The sequence below is a fragment of the Anopheles funestus genome, chromosome 2RL (genome assembly GCF_943734845.2).
Source record: "Anopheles funestus chromosome 2RL, idAnoFuneDA-416_04, whole genome shotgun sequence".
NCBI classification, from domain to species: Eukaryota; Metazoa; Arthropoda; class Insecta; order Diptera; family Culicidae; genus Anopheles; species Anopheles funestus.
In genome coordinates this window covers 3242430-3262486 of record NC_064598.1, presented here as the reverse complement: position 1 = coordinate 3262486, position 20057 = coordinate 3242430, and the positions used below count along the sequence as shown (strand labels likewise).

Sequence of the window (20057 nt, the reverse complement as noted above, 5' to 3'; positions counted from 1 at the left end):
ATGTCAAAATTAAATGGATTGATTCCTCCAGTGCCTCGGATGAATGCGATGAATGGGATGATTACAAAGCGGTAGGATTAAAACATTGAATTAATTCTCAAACGAGTTGAAATGCGAACATTACAAAAATGGAATCGAAACTATTAGAACATCATCAGGAGGTGTATTTTTAAACCATAATAATAATAAAAAAGCCCAATCAGTGATGATTAAATATTTAACCCGCCTGCACTCATAATCCAACAACTGCGGTTCACTTATCTTATCGACACACCATTACACACTATCAACTAATCACACCATTTCCACCGGCGTCAAAACGCACGCAACAAGTACGACCCGGTCTCGGTGCGGGGTCTGTCAAAACCGGATTCACCTCAATGCACAAAGTGCTGCACGTGCTTGAATTTTGTTTTCATGGCTACCGACCGATATGGTCAAATGCCTAACCTAAACTACCCAAAACCAGCTTCAACCCGACTTCGGCTGTGCGTGGGAAGGCAAGAAATGAAGGGGGAGGGCAGGAGGGGAGGAAAAGAGGCTCACAAATCACTGAACCGTACATATCCCTCATCGGGCGGGCGCCATCATCATCATCCAACACCCAACAGTGGACGTAAAAGTGCACCAACCGTACGGCCCCACACAACCGAGGTGAATCCAAGCGGAAAGGCGACCTACGGAGGGATTATGCTTGAAAGAGGGCAACAGCGACACCAGCAACAAAACACAGTAGCTGCTAATCAATCGCTAATTAGTGTCACTGATAAACTAGTTTACCGTCAGTCTGTGTCATGTGTGTGTTTGTGCCGTGAAGTTTGTGAATTGGAACGCGGCAACCTTTTTGCAAGTTCCGTTTTGTGCGTTTTCCTTTTGCGATTAAACCAGGATCATCATGTGTCAAAAAAAGAAGAAGAGAGCGTACGGCGATATAAAGTACAAAGCTGTACAGAGTGGGTAGCTATCTGAGCAACTATGGACCTTTTCTTTTATAAACTTCATTTCAATACATTTGTAACTTCATAATCGGAAATTGGAACTTTTCTTCCGTATGAGCATTGCTTGACAAGTAAAAATGATAGTCATTTCTTGGAAAACACTAGTTCTTCAATTCTGCAATATCTCTGATAACTCACGAATTCTGTCCTCAAAACTATAAAAAATGATATCTTTTGGTAAAATATTAAATGTTACTATCCCAAGATATCAAGAGTTCTGAACCTAGACAAGCAGTAATCCATAGGAGCGAGATCTGGAGAACATCCTAGTAATTATTCCTCGTCCAGAATTGAGAATTGAGTTGAGGCACACAGATCTTAAAGACACAGATCTTCACAGATCACAGATCTTCACAGATCACAGATCTTCACAGATCACAGATCTTGAAGATCTTGGTATATTGAAGAGTGGTTAAAAAGAAGAGTCTTGTTTAAATTTGTCATAATTGAGCTCGATCGTATAGTAGTTGGTTTGAAGAGGTTGGAATTGGTATCATTTTCATCAGCCTTTCAATGAGAAAGGCAAATTCAATAAATGTTGCACACCTACTCCATTCCAGCTCTCATCAAAGATCGTAATAAACAAGCTACAAATGATCGCCACCGGAACTACCCGGTAAACATTGGGTATGAAATCTATAATTAACTAACCTCGATCGAACACAAATCCGGACGGAAATGGACACCCCTACCAATGGCAAACGGAACGGATCGTGTAGTGTCTTTGTCACTCATTACCATCGGAACGTAACGGGAGTATCGATTAAACTTTCATCGCACACTGTTTTCTCCATTTTATTTTTTTGGTAATACTCCTCCACCCGATCCACAATCCGATCCGATCCGGTTTAAACAAACATCGACACATCCAATACGTAGCGGTCGTAGAAAACTTCACGAAACTTCACCAGTTCCAGTTTGCCACGTCTTATGAACTCGGCTACCAATTGATGGCAAAGAGCGAACGATGTTATTTATTGTTTTTCATTTCGCACTCTTGGTTAATTAATCTTTCAAGGCACACGTTCCGATGTGGCGGATACGGAATAAATAATAATCCGGAATAGAAACGACCTCAGAGACGCTGATAAGAACAGCAACCGTAAGCAAATTATTGCATTGCTTGTGGAGCAGGAATGAGCTTTGAAGATACGCGTTGTGTTTTGACGAGTGTCAATCTAGAAAAGTGCGGCAAAAGAGCAAACTGGTAGCATCTGTTACAAAACAAAGTTACAATTGATAGAATTGTCTGAAACCACTCACAACTGAACTTCATCGTCCGGTAATTCGTCCTGGGACTCGGCTCGGTTTCATCACCGACTGGGTGATGTCAGTTTATACCTAACAGTTTCTTCTCAAGGAATCTTCCAAACAAGGAGTAAAGTGCATTTCCGGATTAGTTACTCGAATTCTAGACCGAATTGTGTATTTCTTCAAGGATTTTGCATCAATTGTACCCCAGATAGACAGGCAGTTCTTAGGTTCTTTCTCATCAGTTTTTTTCTGTTTAAAAGATAAAGTACAAAACTTTATACGTCTTCAACAAGTGCCAAAATCTTGAATCTTGAAAATCTTGGCCCCTATTCCGCCGGTCGGTCCAATATCTTTTAATCCATTCAAAAAGTTAGAACAGTATAGTTTTCCAGTAATAAACTGAAGTCCACATTAATAGCAAATAAAATCACATTTCGCTAATAAAAGGCTTAATAATTTATTTGCTATTCAATTTCTTTTCTTGAATTTATTACCATATTTATCCCTTCAAAGAAAAACTAAAATAGGACCAACTCAACATTGTACAGTCATCGTGTACTGCGTGATGAACAGTGGAAGGAAGAAGGCCTTGTCTAGCAAGCCACTTACGAGCGAATCGATACAAACGACAAATCCAACACGATAACCCGGTACATAAACAGGCCTACCTTTACAACCGCGGCGCCCGGTGGTAGCTTGGAGTGTAACAAATCGATTGATTAAACAATAACAAAACTTCCTCCCGCACATCCGCGGCATCCATTGCTGCACGCAACGTTGCTTCGACGTATCGATTGGAAACGATCGGTTTGATGGTTCCCGTCTGCTTCTTCCGCTATTTTCCCTCACCCCCCCCCCCCCCCCCCCCCCCCATCACAGGTAGCTTCACGGAGCTCACGGATCATCGTTTTCCCACCACCAATAAATAGTATGAAAAAAAAATACCCATTACCGGTCACTGGCAGTGCAACTTTTGCGCACCCTTCTCCACTTGCCGTTTGTACCATGGTTTCCATCTCTCAACAAAACCAACCAACCAACGAACGAACTACCGGCACCGGATGGTCCGTGAGAACCAAAAAGGTTCAACCGTCTATTTCCACCGCGGGGTCATGGTCCACACCCTATTACACCGAACCACCCACCGACCATCGATCTGCACGAAGCACACGTACGTGGCTCACGATGATGGAGGGAGAAGACTCGACTTTGATCTACAAATTGAAATGGAAGCATCATTTTCTATTAGTGGCACCAAGAACAGAGAGAAAGGGGGGAAATTATTAAATCTAATCGACCAGCGGAAGGAACCAGGGGCCGGGATCAGCTATACCGGCATTTTCCGTCTCCCGTTTTTCATTGCCTTTTCATTCCATTTTCCATTCCCGTCTGGTGGTGGTGTTGTTGGCGTCAATAATCGCGGATTGAAATCGTGAACCATGTGCACCGTAGTCGACCCACGCGTGTGCGGATGGTGGAAGTGTGCACCGGAAAGGAGGATTGTCTTGTTCCGAGCGAACTATTTTCATTTCCATTATTTTCTTCCCGGTTCCCACAGCTCCTGAGGTCCACGAAGGCGAATTGCGCTCCCCCATTTACTGGCCTTTCATTCGCTAGGTGTCTATCAAAAGACAATATAAAAACAACAACACACGATGTGTAGGTGAACCGCAATGAGTCGCCACGTACCGTCCCATTTTGCCCACCCCGTGCACACTTTTTCCTTCCATTCCATTCTCACACTATCTCGGCTCATCATCATGATTGTTCTCTTTTTGTTCAGCATTTTGCTTCATATTACATGCTCCGGTTATGTGTGTGCCGATGATGGTAGCCACCCAGATTGATAAAACGAAACGAACGGGATGGAAAAAATGTGGAGCACCAAGCCTAATCAGACTAACCGTCAATAAACGCAGTTGATCCGTAGCTGCGGATGGTTTATGGATGAGAAATATATAGTATAAATGGGTTTTACAGGGTTTTCGAGTTCTTGACTGGAGCTTGGAACCATTTCTAGATTATTTTCAAGATGAAAAGGAATGTTGAAGATGAATGGAAGTTTGTGGAATCTTACTACTCTTAAGATTCTGTGCAAATTACAATTGGAAGTACAGTGGAGCACTGATTATCCGGATACCTTTTATCCGGCTCGCTTGGAAATGACAGTTCCGAAGGAGGATTGACATATGAAATGCAAAACCGACGATGACAAGAAATAAAAGCTTCAACAGGGAATTATATACAGTAGAACGTCAATTATCCGGAGTGCTCGGGATCGGACTGATACCGATTAATCGATTTCCACGGAAAATAGCCCTTCAATGTCACTTATAAATCTAAATAAAGCGTATATAGTATTTATATACTATACTATGGTGGTTCTTTTGATGCTAAAAATGATTCTGGATCAAGCAAATTATTATCAAAAACAATTAAAGTTTAGAACGTAAAATAAAATCATTTCAAAAATATCGTTAGGTGAAGATTTTAATAGTTTTAACCAACCTGACATCTGTACAAATGTTCACCACGGTTGAACAGCTGTCAATTTTCGGCGCACGGTTAATCCGCCTCTGGATAATCGATGTAATTTGTTCAAATTTGAAAAAAGAACAGATTTACTTTGCAAAATGTAAATAATAAAATTAACATTTATCTTTATAAAAAAAGTCTACCCATTGCACACTAAACACTAATATTTATCAATAAAAAGAGTTGTGCCTATTATCCGTGATATTCGCTTATCCGGCAACAGCTGAGTCCCGATGAGCACGAATAACCGGCGCTCCACTGTATTCTAAATTGGAACATCCGATATTTATGCTTTTCATAACTTTTTCACGAATCAATTTAAAAAAGCTCGAAAAAAGTGGAAATATTTGACGTTTACGTTCTCATGTTCCACTTCAACTTGAAAAGAATCCAGTTCAATGCTTCACAACTTCTCGCTTTAATTCAAACAGCTACTAAAGCACTTTAAAATTCTGTTGTAATAACATGAAAAAAAACATCAATTCCATCATCATAATGAAGCCAGTGTCAAATTCTAGATCCAATGTAATTCCATCTATTTTGTAATATAGTAACCAGCCCAGCCAATCAAGCAAACAAACAGAGATTTGCAATTGAATCAAGAGCCATGTCGGTGGAAAGCGAAACGAAAATACAAACACACACACACACACCAAGTAGGCGATGGAAGAGATTTGTTTATCGCCGTATACAACGTTCGCTGCTACCGCTCGCGCGCGGCGACTGTCAATTTGACAGTCGGTTGCCGATCCAATTAAATTCAACAACCAACATTTGCTCATGTTCCGCACGATTGTCTTCTTGTCTCCCGCCCATCGCCCTTCTCCCTTCAAGCACACAAACACCGTAGCTCCAGGCAAACTTTACCGTGGCCAGTTAACTTCTCCGGTAACCTTTTTGGCGTTTTCTAGCCGGCACACGCGGGCGAACGAGATCGCGCGAACGGACAAACTACCGTAGTTGGTACGACTACTGTACCACTCGTGGCATTTTGCTATTTCTTTTTCATCCCCCTCGTTTCCTGTTGTGTTTGACTTTATTTATCCTATGCTTCATGGCTTCTTCGTTTGGTTACGTTTTTTTTTGTTGCTGCTGTACCACGCTTTTCTAGTTGTAACTTTTATGGCCGATAGGTGATGGTGGCCGTGGGGATTCAAAACCGCCCTTTATCGACTGGAGCGTAGGGAGAGATTTTGCTTCTAACAAAACTTATTGTGTTGATAAACCAGCTTTGAGGTAAAAGACCTAAAACAATTAAAAGAATAACTTTAGTTTCAGTATTTATTTTTATATTTCATTTGCTTATCGATGAACTTTTTCTTTTGCACGTGGATAAGCTTTGTTGTTGTTATAATTCGAAGTTTAAATTTTCAGAAGAGAAAGAAGTTCAACATTGATTAATGCAGCTGCTGTACTTTAGGCCATTTTTTAAACAAACAATAGACCGCAAAAAAAACTTTTCATTTTACACAAAGATAAACATGTCCACGTGAAAAAACAAAATGCTCCAATGGACGCGTCTGTGGCGTGGTGCAAAAGAAATCAATTATTTATACCGTATTCATTCGATTACAAGAAGCTTCCCTTGACCAGACCTTACCACCCCAATCGCACTTCCATCCATCCGGAACAGGAAAACGGTACCTCTAGTGCTTCCTGGGTACCCTTGAGCAATTTCAAGCAGCAAGAAATCACTTTACCGAACCTATAAAAAAAACTTAATCACTTCCCACTGGCGCCGATCGTGTTACAGCGCATTACATAAAACGGGCGAAACACACTCGACAAAAAGGTCGAACTCTGGTTGTATGCATGGTCAGACACAAGAAAGAAAGAAGAAGAAAAAACAAACGGCCCCAAACCAAGCGGTAGGGAGCGTACCGGCCATGAAGGGAGAAAGAAACACAACTCTCATGCCCAAGAAACCCAAACGTACGGAAACCCGGGTCGATGAAGCGAACTAAAACGGAAATGTCAATTCGTACTCCACCGTATGTAGCCCCGACGCATTCCCGCAGCACTGAGGCACGGGAAACACTGAGATGGTGTTGTTGTTGGAGCGAAACAAGAATTATAAAAAAAAAACATAGACACAGCAAGCCACACCGAATGGGGCGAACGAGCGAGTGGCATGCATAACACACTAATCAACTAATTAGACGATGTTGACCCAATCCCGACGCCAAAGTGCCAATCCTGCAAGCTTCACCACCCGCTCGCGCAAAAGGGCGCGAACATGCAAACGGAAAACGGACAGCAGGGCAGAGAAAGAGAGGGCAGGAGACAGGAAGGTTGCTCGGATTATTCGCGTACGATTAAATCGCGCTTTAGTATTCCCTCCCCCCCCCCCCCCTTTGCTACTCCACCTGCGGGAGAGGAAAGTGTGCGCACTCCACGCGCGAGCAGCAAAACATTCCCGCACAGTGTGAGCGAGCGAGACGGGATGCAGAAGAGAGCCGTTTCCAAAACAATTAGCACCACAATTTGTGCTCTCGTCGTGGTCGTCGCCTTTATCGACATGTAGATGTGTATGTGTGTGTGTGTGCCTCGGGGGAGCACACCACGCACGCATCCATTCGCGGCAAGCTATGTGCTCCAGCAGCTTGACAGTGAGCGAAAGCGAGAAGGAGAAAGTACTATCAAATCATACATGCGTGCGTGTGTGTGTGTGTGTGTGTGGGAAGAGTGTGGTTATCTTCTGCGCTTGAACGGGAATTATAAGTTCGTGCTCCCCAGTCACATTAGCAAACACTCAACACGAACCGGCCAAATAAACAGAGGACCTCCATCTCTTTCCACCAACACCGACCTCTCTACCCTTCTTTCGATCTCATATACTCTCTCTCTCTTTCTCCCACACACATCATCATCTTTCGCCGCCTCGAGTAAGCGATGATGGTCAAGCAACCACAGACGTATCAACACAAACACACGCGTTACACATATGGATCACGTTGTTTCTCGCTCGCTCGCACTCACGTTTCTCACTTGCTCAACGCTTCACACACGCGTGCTCTCTCTCTGTTTCACTATACTTTGCTGTTCTTCACTTGCTCGTTGGAACCGCGCGCACACACATATTCATGGCTAACCACATAGAACACGGGGTTTGGTGCTTGGGTTTCGATTTCATGCTCGTCGTCCCGCGTTCGCCGCACAAAGCTGTGGCAAAGCGACAGCGTTTTATTTTATTTAGCTGTGTGTAGTTTACCAACCCTTTACCCCCCTTCCCTACCCTTGCAACCTTCCACCCTTGCACTGCTCTTTTCCTTTTTTCGCTCCATCAACGTGCCATGTCGTGCCATGTAAACCTGATTGTATCGATGTGCTGTCGATGATGATACCAACGTGCCGCCGCCGCGGGTACATTTTTGGTAGATCTGTTTTTAACCTTCTCCCTTCCTTTACACCACCTTCACCCGCTCCAATCATTTCACACACTTCCCAAATGGTAAACGACAGCAACAGCAGCAGCAGCAGCAACAATAACATCACAAACCCGTCCATTATGTTACACGCTTTCGGGGGTCTCGCCTTCACCACCACCACGTATCGTTGTCATCTTCATCATCCCTGCCAGCACACACGCACGCAAACCTTGTGTTCTGTGTTTTCTCGGTTGCTACGACCAACGCAACGTTGTTTTAGCCGGCATGAGCGATTATTATTAACCACTGCCGTTCCCTGCCGTGCCGTTCCTGCTGTCCGCCCTACCACACCCGCTCCAACCCACAACACTACCGCAGACAAGTTTTGAAGGAAAGAAGCAGCAAATTTTTATGCACATTTTTACCCGTCTGCTGTTAGCTGCTGAGCCGCTCTTTCGAGAGGATTTTTCAACTTTGAAGTCGAAACTGCCCCGGCCTACTACGAAACGCATTGATATCGATGGGCTATGAAGTGGTTGGTACTATTCCGTACAAGTGGTTCGCTAATGCGCGGCAATCCGCTTACGTTGCTTGTTCGGAAATGAGTAATTGACACACTTTCCGGCATTCAATTGATTTCGACAAAAGGAAGCTTTTTAAATTACGCAGTAGTAACAACAATACTAACACATGATACACACCTCGCTATTACCACAAACTGGACGCGCACGATTAGCACGATTCGAGTTGCCTCTTCTTTCACTAATCCAACGGAGGAGGAAACCGCTGAATAGCGCGGTACACCCGCAACACTAAACACGTTACACACGCTGTCACCCGTTGCACAATGGTTGTGTGTGTGCGTAGTTTAATTGCGTGAACAAAACGCATCCGATAATACGCGCAAAACACCGCCTAAACACGCACGTAGCAATGCACGAAAACGTACGATGATACACCTTCACCAAAAGCGAACGCAACCTTCGTTCTCCTGCCGACAGAAAAACAATGGTGCGCCACGATCGAATCCAACTCTCGAACGCTCCCGCAAGCCGGCGATTTGCGAGATCCAACTCTCCGCGTACGGCAGAAAACAACACCTACAAACAAACCACCAAGATGCGACACGCTGGACGAGCCGGTCGAAACTGAATGGCGGACAGAGAAAGAGCGATCGGTTTCGCCCCAAACAAAATTATGCATTGTGTGAGCGAGCGCGAACGAATGAGAAGAGCAGAGTCGCCCCGAGTAGCGTGCTCAAGCAAACGTACTGCGAACGGCAAGCACGCACACACATTCGTCCGGTGGATTTTGAAGCGAAATGCTTCACCTTCCCTATTCGCATCATTTCGTCAACAAAACGCGCTGGGGAAATCGTTACTACATGTCCTTCCGAAGATATTCAACAGCTGACATGAAAACTTTGACTCGATAATTTTATTCTTCTTATCTGTTTATAGTATAAATGATTAAGAACTAAATTAAAAGTATTAAAATTACTTTAATACGTTAAAATATTACTTTACTTGCATGAACCAGAAGGTCGTTCTGTCAAATAGTTATTTCGGTTCCAATGGTGCTTAAATATCTACAACCATATTTGGTCATTCAATATGTAAGTTACAAAATAGGCCTTTATATGATTCTTCAGCTGTTTACCACCTTCATTGCAAAAAATAATCTTTTTCGAACAAATTGTCGCCTGGGAACTGTTCGAAAACGGCGACTACGTGAAACCGCTCGAGATCTATCTTGCTCGAAATAATGTTGAACGCATTTTGCTCTCATTATCAATAATTCTTACTCAAATAACGTTGTTCTTCGTACAATTTACGTTTGAAGATGGAAAAGACGCGATCTAACTCATCTTGTTGCATAAAATATCTGCTCGAAATATCACACTGTCACCAACAGTTATATATAAATTCGAATTTCGCCTGATTTTACCAAAAAGACATTCCCATTTTCGAAAATGATTCTTTGATTTTCATGTTTATTTAAAATTGAATAAATTTTCCATTGTTTATTGATCAACACATTTTTCAATTGACTATACTGAAATGAAAAATAATAGTTCAACTTGCAAAAAAGTCGCTCTTCGAAAAAATGCTCTCCGTATACCGCAATGTATATAAACCTTTGCCACGTTTCTGTGCTGCACGTTTTGCTACATGGGCAACGTAAATTTCCGTTTAACGGCCTTCCGTTTTCCACACAAATGCTTTGTGACCTTGAATTGAATAATGCAAAATATAAATATGAAATGTATCTTTTGGTTTTTTTATGTGTACTAATACAAAAACCTAATATGGGTTTCCACAAATCAATAAACGCCCTTTCAACGCATCGTCTTTCTTTCTTTGTTGAAAAATCCAATCGAACAGCTGATAGTCAAGAGAAGGTTGTGGCATGACATCGCTTAACGGAAGTCGTTTATTTTGATCACACACTACTCTGGCAGCTGTTGTATTACGGCGGGCATTATGCGTGGCCGTTCAGAATCCGCTCTTCTCGAACAAAGAGACTTTTTCTGAGAGCGCCGTTAACGGCGCAGTAGCGTGCCTCTCCGTTGCAGGGTTGCTAAACTTGATAACGGTCGCTATTTTTACAATAAAAACCCTCTTTTTTCGTTATCATCGTTATTTGTTTGGGAAATTATGCTTTTGTGATAATTCGACAACCATTTTCCTGCCATTTGAGTGAAACTTTTTGTAACTACGGTAGCTAAACAGCATAAGATGATTTCTGGCGAGAGAGCGGGATAGTTGAGTAGCCCTGCACAACGACCCCACCATTGTGTATCGTTCGAATGGTTCTACCGTACCGTTAGCTGGTCGCGGAACGCATTTCGTTGTGAGAGATCTTGGTCGAAGCTGAAAAGGAAGCTCTCGTACGCGGCCACACCAACCTATTGACGCTCGGTAAAGAAAAATAAGGTAGATCAGCAAAAAATTGTCTCAAACATTTGTGCTGAAGTGTACACCTTATCGCACGGGTCAGAAGAGATAAGAAAAAGAAAGAAAAATATTTCTCCCAAACCCGAAATCTGAACTCCTGCGAAAAGAAGAAAACCATTCCGTGGCGTGGAAAAGTGTATATCGGAATCGTGCAAAAGGATCTCGAAATCGAGTAAAACGAGTTTTCTGCCCCCGTACATGGACCATCGAAGAACACACTTTACCGGATGCAAGTGTGCGTACGTGAATGCGTGCGTGTGTGTGTGTTGTCTTTGAAGCGAGCAAACAGTGATGGTGGTAGTGTGTAGTAAAGAATAAAAGAAAGAAAGAAAAGATAAAGAACACCCCGAGCATAAAGGAAGAGACGAAACGGTGACAAAAAGAAAACCATCCATCCAAGAACACGGAGCTTTGTGTTACACGTTGGTTGCTTGTGTATTGGTGTTTTACTGTCCGATACTACGCCATAGTCCTTTCGCAGCCTCCTCTAGGCTTTGCTGTAAGTGCGTGTGTGTGTGCGTGTATTTTTGCTTAGCAACGTAGTAACGTGTGTGAGACACACCTGCAGCGCACTGTCGCGAGGAGTAGTCCGTATCTATGTGAAAAAACGGGAGTCCATCCCGAGTGCTAAAGGGGTTTGTGGCCGCATGTTTTAGAGGCAGGGTTTGTGCATTGCTCTCAAACATAGGGGGCTCGTCCATCATCCGGGGTAGCTCCAGTATTTGAGCGCACTAAGCTTGCTGTTATAGTACGAGAGCTCCTGATTTTGTACCTGTTCAGAGTTTAACTTTACGTCTAAAAGGACTGTCAAACGAGTCCTGTCCTGTCGTCGATTATTCTGCTTGAAGTGCGTTTTTTCCGCGTTCCCTTCCACTGCTCCATCGATCAGTGAGGAAAAGAGTTGAAGGAGAGCGTTCGAGAAAGTGCATCGTTAGCGTACAATAAGGGTGAACAAAAGCAAGAAACTGGAAACGTTCACTGCGTAGTAATTGTGGAAAAGGATCCAGTGCTGGCGCAGCAGAATCTCACGCAAAAGGATCACTTGGAGGAGCAGTGCCTAAGGAGTGCAAGCATAATTGGTGCAAGTGTCAGTGGTTTGTTGTGTGTTTGTGTCCTGCCAGTGAAGTAATCGGTGTGCGTTGTTTTGGGCGTTGTTTATACTAACACGCTCGTGTCGAATACATCCCACGGGAAAGAAAATAAGCACCTTTGAAAGAAGGCAAAGCAAAGGAAGAAAGGTCAATTTAACGGATCGCCCATTGGGTGCGTGAGTTTCTAAAAATCAACTGGAAAAATATCGTGTACGCGCGTGTGTGTGTTAGTGCGTGTTTGTGTTTGTTCTGTTACCGTTCTGTACGATTAAAAGCAGGTCCAGGCGATTAAAGGCGAAGAAAGGGCCCACATATGACTTCGTCCCAACCGTCTCAATCGTCCGACGGTCAACAAACGATGGCCGACAACGGAACGATGCTACCGACAGTGGTGGAAAGTGTGTTTAATGCAGCTCGCACAGGAAATCTCGCTGCACTGAAGGTAAGCTGACACGGACTGTTGTTGGTTTTGAAGTTTGATGTGAGTCTTTTTCCTCACGCACTGTCACGCATACAATCTGTGTGGCTCACACATGTAACATACATGCAAAAGCGCAAAGTGCGGATAAGCGCTGATAAGCAAACGCGTTTGTGTAATAGAGAAACGCAGTTGAGCTGTCCGGAGTTTATCAATGTGGAAGTAAGAGGAAACAAAAAACAGTACAGCAATAGAGTAAATGTTGTGGCCTAGCAACGAATTGGACTGCCATAGTTACGCACAATATCACAGTAATTTCATGCATCCATTTTTCTTTTCAAATGCATACGTGTGTTTGTGTTTATCTACGAACCATAGTGGAACGTCCGGGTCGAGACATCATGCTGATGTAAAAAAATAAAATCTAGGTTACATAATGCACGGACACGACACTCCACTTTCTGGGCCCCAGAATCTATGTATGCATGCTGGCTTTTCCCACTGATCGTAGGTTGCTATGCTTGATTTCACAACTGCTGCTGGCACAGCAGCAGCATAGCATTTGTCTCCCGTCCTTTTTTTCCCTGGTGATCTTAAAATAAACGACATTTTTAAATAGGAAAGAGTGAGAACGAGAGAGCGAAAGCATACACACTCACACACGTACCTGTCTACCTTGTACAGCGTGTATTCGAATTTAATGCTTATTTGAGCATCGGATCGATTGTGCACCTCTGCAACAGCATCCCACCCCGTGTAGCGTTCGTTTGTTTACTTTTGATTACTTTTTTATTTTTCAAATGTAAGTTTCTCACTCACACACTCTTGTTTCGCCCCCGAAACGTTATCTCGCTTACATTTGGTTTGAGAGCAAAAGAGAGCGAATGTTGTGGAAAGAGAAAGAGCAAGAGTTAGTCGGGAAACAGTTGGATTAATCCTTCGTTTGATATTGGGGATGTTGTTTGCAAAATTCTCTCTACACCCCCAAAAAATTATTGTTGTAAAACCTCAGCCAAATGTGGTTGTGTGTGTGTGTGTGTTTGTGGGAGGGGGTTGTTTTCAACACCCAGCTGAAGACGTTGCTTGGCACAGTTTCCGTGTGCGTGGCCTTCGTATTGATTTCCCTCAGTTTCGTTCGCGATGGCGAAATGCATGACATGTTGAGAAGGTTCTGGTTTTTTCCATTGCAAAGATAACGATATGGAGCATTGTTTATTGCTCTTATTCTTCAATAATTTTTCCTGAGGAAAATGGTCTTTGATTTTGTATAAAATATTTACTTCAATCTTTTTCGAATTTTTCATCACGTGTTATCGACTTCAAATAAAGCACGTTTTAAAGTATCCATGAAAAAGACAAACAAACCCCACAATTACGCACACACACGCCGCAAGACTATTTAATCTTATTGCAGCAAGTCGTCTATTTGGACCCCGGTCAGGGTCATCACTAACAAAAGAAAAACCCTTCAATTTTTCAAATCAAAATGTTTTATGAACCATCCTTTTCGTGTGTTGTTTGTGTGTGAGATTAAATGGGACAATAAATCAGCTGCAATTTTCCGTCATCGCATGTGCGCCACCACACAGCAAGTAGATGTGATTTGAAAAGTTTTATGACGTTTTTGGGTGAAATAATTTATGACTTTTATTCAAGGACCACGCCGCAGCCCAACAGGCTTGTGCCGAGGGACACAGATGTCGCGTCAATATTTGGTCGATAAGTGGCCTCAACGGGGGACCGCTGTCGGTTCGCTTTCCCAATAGCCAATCTAAATTCAAAATCAGAAAAATCGCACCTTCATGCTTGCAATGAAGAAGGGTTGGTAAAAGTTAGCTTTAGAGGCCTGGAGGGGAGTTGTCGTTGGATGCAATATTTGCATACGGTTCTTCAAATTCGAACGTGCGACCATGTAGACAAACGTCACATGTGCCTCCGATAGTGGAAAGTCTGGGAAAGCAAAACCTGCACCAAAACGTGCTTCTACCGCGTGTATTATCGCTTTGCCATTTTTCTTACCAACCCACGTGTTCGTTGACCTCCAGCGGGAGGGGGCAAAAACGGGCTCACCTGAGGGTAAGTTATTACCCTAATCCTACACGTTCTACCCTCGAGTCCTGGCAGTTGTTGCAAATTCCCTACCGTGCATTGGCATGGACGCGACCGTGCTCGTCACATTGCCTAGAATTGGCTTCCAAACGCACAAAGGACCACGAAGACATGTGGAACACAATGGTAATCCTTATTATTTTTGCTGATGGTCGTTTTCGTACCAACCTCACATGGATAAAGTACAGGTAACGTGCACCTAGGCGGTCCTCACGTGGTCACCAGCAGCACTGGTACCGGAAGAGGGAAAATCGTCCCCGTTTTACTGCCGTTGGTGGTACGCTGCATTCTGAGCTTAGCGTGATTTATGATGTTTTCCTTCGGTCGTTACGGATTTTCCCCACGGTCATGGGAATGTACGAATCGTAAAAATAGTTTCGAAAATGTGTCTTTCTATTTCTTCCACATTCGTCACATGCAGTACATTTACTTGGTGAGAGAATGATTGAACAAACATATTTCTTTGATTTTACAAATATTGTACGATGTTCCAAAGTGAAGTTTAAAATATAAATTGGTCTTATACTGCTGTTATCTGCTTCAAAACAAAGTTATATTAAACTAAGTTCTTCGGCATTTAATATTTATCTCTTTCGACGCGTTCTTTCTAGTGATGGGAACTCCGGAGTGGATTCATGAATCCACTCCGACTCCGACGTATAAAAACCGGAGTACACTCCGAAGTAATTACTCCGGATTAATCCGGATTTAACTCCGGAGTTACTCCGGAGTAACTCCGAAGTAACATAACAATAACTCCGGAGTAAACTTAACCGAATTTACTTCATTTACTTAATGGAATTACGGAATTTACGGAGTTACTCCGGATTAATCCGGATTTAACTCCGGAGTTATTCCGGAATGTCTCAGAGTCGGATTACTCCGACTCCGGAAAATTAAAGATTACCTAGATTAAAGAGAATTAAAGATACCCATCACTAGTTCTTTCAAGGTCGTCCCAAAAAGAAAAAAAGGTGTTGGAAGTTGGAACGGACCTGGGAATTATCGATGCAACAAAGAAACGATCTCCCTCGTCCTTATACTCCTTATACTATATACCTCAAAACATTGGCCATTACTATTGCTTTATGCTTTCTTGTTAGCAATCGGACCGTATATCACCGTATCGACAAATCCACCAAACCCCAAAGAGAGGTACCCATAAAGTGAGAGCTAGAAATTAGCCATTTTTGAATATGGAGTACTATGGAATTGCCTTTGTACTTACATTTCTGACAGCTGTCATTTTAACCTGATCACCTTCATATTTTTTGCATTTTTTGAAATTCTACAAATTTCATGAGCTAGAAATTAACTGTCTCTTAGTCTTGCTGGTTCTTTGGGCTTAACTATTCGCGCCACATTTCGACCCTATGCCATTCTCACACCGTCTAATGAGCGACCAACTCGGCTGGCAATGATGATGATGTTACACATTTTACAATGGCAGCAGCCGCCGCTGGCCAACGACGAAAGTCACTGTTGCTGCACGATCGATTACGCGGTCAGGTTGGCAAAGCGTGAGGCGTGGACAGTTGTACATCATCCATTGTTACATCAAGCGCGGCAATTCGGCCTCCCCCTCCCGGAGGGGTTCGTCGTGGCCGACGTGAAATGGAAAACCTACCTATTTTTCCACCACTCCCACCGAGGTAGGCGAGATTTTCGTAGACACAGCTGTGTGATCGATTCGGAATTCGTGACGTGATGGGCGTAATGATGGTCTCCGACGGTTTGCGTTCGATGGTCACCTTCGCTAAGCTGGGGCGGTCCGGTTGAAGGAGCACTTTGACTTGGCTGCATTAGTAATTCGAGTTCGTTCCCTTTCAGTGGACTCGTTTTTTTATATTGGGTTCAATTTTTTTATTTGGTCTTTGCGCTGCTTGTACAACCCCCTACTCGTTGTCTTACTTTCGCTTTTAATGCTTTCTTGAATTTGGCCGATTTGCTACTGCTTGCGATGCGTCTAGTGCCGCCTATACCTATGTGTCTCCCGAGATGGTTGTGGACCGCGCTCAATAAAGGGTGTATGTAATAATTTGACGGTTGGCATGAGCGCGGTCATGCGCGATTATCGAATGTGGGCCATCGGTTACGAATGAAAAAGTGGTCAAAAAAGTGAAAGAAACGAAGCGCCGAGTTAACAAGCGAGCGTGGCTGGAAGAAAAAATAGCTCAATTTTAACAATTCATTCTTGAGGAGCAACATTTTTTCGGAATAGACGAATACTTGCATTTTACAATTTTTGTACCGAAGTTCCTCAGGAGTTGAAGTTATCATTTTATCAGTTATCTTCAAACCCATTCACAAAAAAATGGAGGAAAGAATTCATTTGCAAAGAATTAAGAAACGTTTCTAACTTGAAGTTGAAAAACCCTGGAAAAACCAATGTGATCGGATGGGTTCTTACATGTCTTTTTATCTTGAGACTCCAATAAAATTCTACAAGTCCTATGTGAAATGTTTCTTAAATCTTCTGTTGAATAAATTATCCGGATCCAGCAATGTTACGCTTGAAGTGTTCAAACTTCGTTCAAAGCAGCATTCCCATGGCTAAGCAGCTCTAAAGTAGAGATTGATATTTTACGTGTTTCTTCATTTTAAAGTTTCTTCACCGATCGTTTGATCGTCCAGCGATTTTACAAGCGGTCAGACAAAAAAAAGACTACAGAAACTGGTTGACCTTCGCGGTACAGTAAAAATAACATTCTCGAAACACGCACCACAAACGAATTAATCTCTCTCTCCCTCCCTCCCTTTATCTCTCTGTCTATCTCTGTATTTTTCTACTCCTTCTCTTCTTCGTTTGTAACGGTCCGGCGTTGTTGTCCGTCCCCACCATCCGTCTGGTGGTTCAGATGGTCTGTACGGTTATTGCCATTCGATCCATTCGAAGCTATCGTTGTCATCGTCGGTTACTTCCGGACATAGGTCGGGTTTTATATTTCTTCGGTTTCTCCTGTGGTGTAAGATCCCTGCCAACAGGGCATAAACAACGTTAACGTTAAGGGGAGGTTCTTTGTGCGTGTCGGAAACACTTTTCTTCTAGACACTGGGTTGGACTCCATGTCCACAGTACAGAGAACCCTTTCGTGCATTGACCTCCCGTCACGCGTCAACAGCTCATTGGTTTTAACTAAACGCTAGAATAATAAATAATCATTAAAGAGGTTTTATTCTCAAGAATGTCGTTCATGGGAAATCTCAGTGACATTAGTCTAAGTCCTCGAAACACCAACAAGAAACATCTTTGTCGGTAATGCAAATAATCATGCGTTATTCACTATGACGTGGTCTGCAATAGCTTTGTCCAGACACTGTCCAAGCTTCCTCGATGACTAAAATAAAACACACTTTGTTCTCACTAACGGACACGAAGATTATCCTTGAGGACGGCCGTTGCTCACCAATGCTTCTTCAACCCATCGATGGTACAAGGGGTGGTGAGCTCGGGTGCGCCATATTTGGTGTGATTGATCCTCGCTTCTTCCGGGATGGGTTAAAACGCTTGTTTGCTTTCTTAGCCAACGGATCGTGGCACTAAGGGAATTCATTCCTTTTTCAGCAGTAACTTTATGATGGGATTATTTTTTTGCTCATGTTCGCTGGCGCGGTTTGTCTGTCGTTTGCTTGAACAGGCTTAGCCGACCCGAGTCCAAAGTGATACCAGTTTTTAGTGTGCAACTTCTCACAGAGAATGCTTCGGTGTACTGATTGCCAACAGAGATTTTTTGGAGTTGCCATAAACAGGTTCCAATTTCGTCACATTCCGAAACTTAAGGATCATTAGTTGGATGGAGCACGAATGTTGTTTTTGCATTTCAGAGCTTTAAGTTTTGCGCTGTGTGGTTTTGCTCTCGAGTCCATGATGTTGGACAATCAAATGGCGGAAGTGTCTATGGTGGATGAGTTGCAGCTTCCTTGTTAAAGTTTACTGTTTTAAATCCAGGTATTTAAAGAAATTTAAAACCTCATTAAAAACGTGAATGTGTTACCAACATATGAATTCTTCATACACATTTATTTGCTCCACATGGAACAGTTGAGTTGCTACCATTGCAATAGTTGATTACTACATTTGCTTTCGTATGACAGTTTGTTCAGTGTTTATCAGATATTCTTGGGAAACTACACATTTTTCATCCACCCATTTCCACGATGTACAGAGAAAGCTTGTCCACTTAATGAGGTGAAACTTCCTGCTCTAGGATAAATTGGATTTCGACCGAGTCATTAGAATTTTGGTTTTGGAAAACTAGACCAACATGCGTCATCAACTATCTTTCAAGAATTAGATTTGTTTGATTATTGATGAAAGGTCTCAAAGTCTCGATTATTTGTGATTCTTTTGGAAAGCTTTAAAGTCAGATAGTCTCCAGAAATATGACGTCCTCAGGTCTAAAGCTCTTCCTACCGTGAGAGTGGATTTCATGTATAAGTGAACGAATACGTAGCTCATGTGATATCATTACTTGCACCAGGTTTTTCATTCGCTATCAGCAACCGTGCGGTGTCGCGATAAGTTCACTGTTTATCATTTATTTACCGGCTACCATTGTTTGGTGTTGTTGCCTAAATGTATAAAACCCCATAGGGAGCTCTCGAAGCCTTTCTGGTGATGGTATTGGTGATATGTTAACCGTAGAAACCGTGGAATCACCTGGAGCAACGAGTGTGTAACGCAAGTTCCTCATGTTTGTTTGTAACTGAAGGGGTGTCGCACTTGTGACGCAGACCTGCTACAAGGGTCCGACGGTGTTGTCATGTTTTCCCCCGCGAACGAACACACCGGTTGTCGTCGTGTTCCAAACAAACAAACAAACATACGCAACCATTCTGTCGTGCTCGCTGGTCGCTGGACTGTGTTTGTTTGCCTTGACCTTTGACCGACGCACTCTGTTCAACCTCAGGCGCTCGTGCTGGTGATTGTTCCCTATGGTCGGTAATCATTTCCATCGGCCGGTCGTCGGACGGTGGCGAACATTTCTTTATAAATCATATTGAGTTATTTCCTTTTTCCGGGGTTTGTTCGATCAATCAGTCCTGTAGCGTTTACTAAAATATGGAATGTTGCATGTGGATTTGCGTCACAACATTCACAGGTAGTATCGTATTTGGTAAAGGTTTAAAGATTTATGCTCTCTGCACCCAATATAAACGTTCTTAGTTTGATGATCTACTTTTTTTTAAAATATCACCAAAAACATTGTTTTTTTTATCACAAAAATTATGCTTTTAAAAGCGCTAAGTATGTCAGTCTTCATATCAAAATGAAACTCCCACGTATTGTTGTTCTACAATGCTCAACAATGGTCCACGGATTCTTT

The 20057-nt window shown here is 42.9% G+C and overlaps 2 protein-coding genes across 19 annotated transcripts in view; one reads left to right on the top strand and one right to left on the bottom strand.

The window, feature by feature from the left end:
• LOC125762571 (protein groucho-like) overlaps window positions 1–20057 on the bottom strand; it is a 198126-nt gene that overhangs the window by 154148 nt on the left and 23921 nt on the right. For 10 of the 18 annotated variants that reach the window (XM_049424814.1, XM_049424822.1, XM_049424823.1 and 7 more), the window contains exon 1: window positions 8857–9311. The exons of 1 other annotated variant lie outside the window; for it this stretch is intronic. The gene's annotated coding sequence lies outside the window, so the exon portion shown is untranslated. Of the gene's footprint in view, window positions 1–2920; window positions 3102–8572; window positions 8791–8843; window positions 9315–20057 lie in introns of those variants that run through there. 7 more of the 18 variants (XM_049424834.1, XM_049424836.1, XM_049424815.1 and 4 more) reach the window with 6 other exon arrangements.
• The window catches only part of LOC125762573 (protein fem-1 homolog CG6966), a 41145-nt gene continuing 32062 nt past the window's right edge, over window positions 10975–20057 (top strand). The window contains exon 1 of the mRNA XM_049424841.1: window positions 10975–12645. Within this exon, the coding sequence (XP_049280798.1) occupies window positions 12517–12645 (129 nt within the window). The 5' untranslated portion in view covers window positions 10975–12516. The remainder of the gene's footprint in view (window positions 12646–20057) is intronic.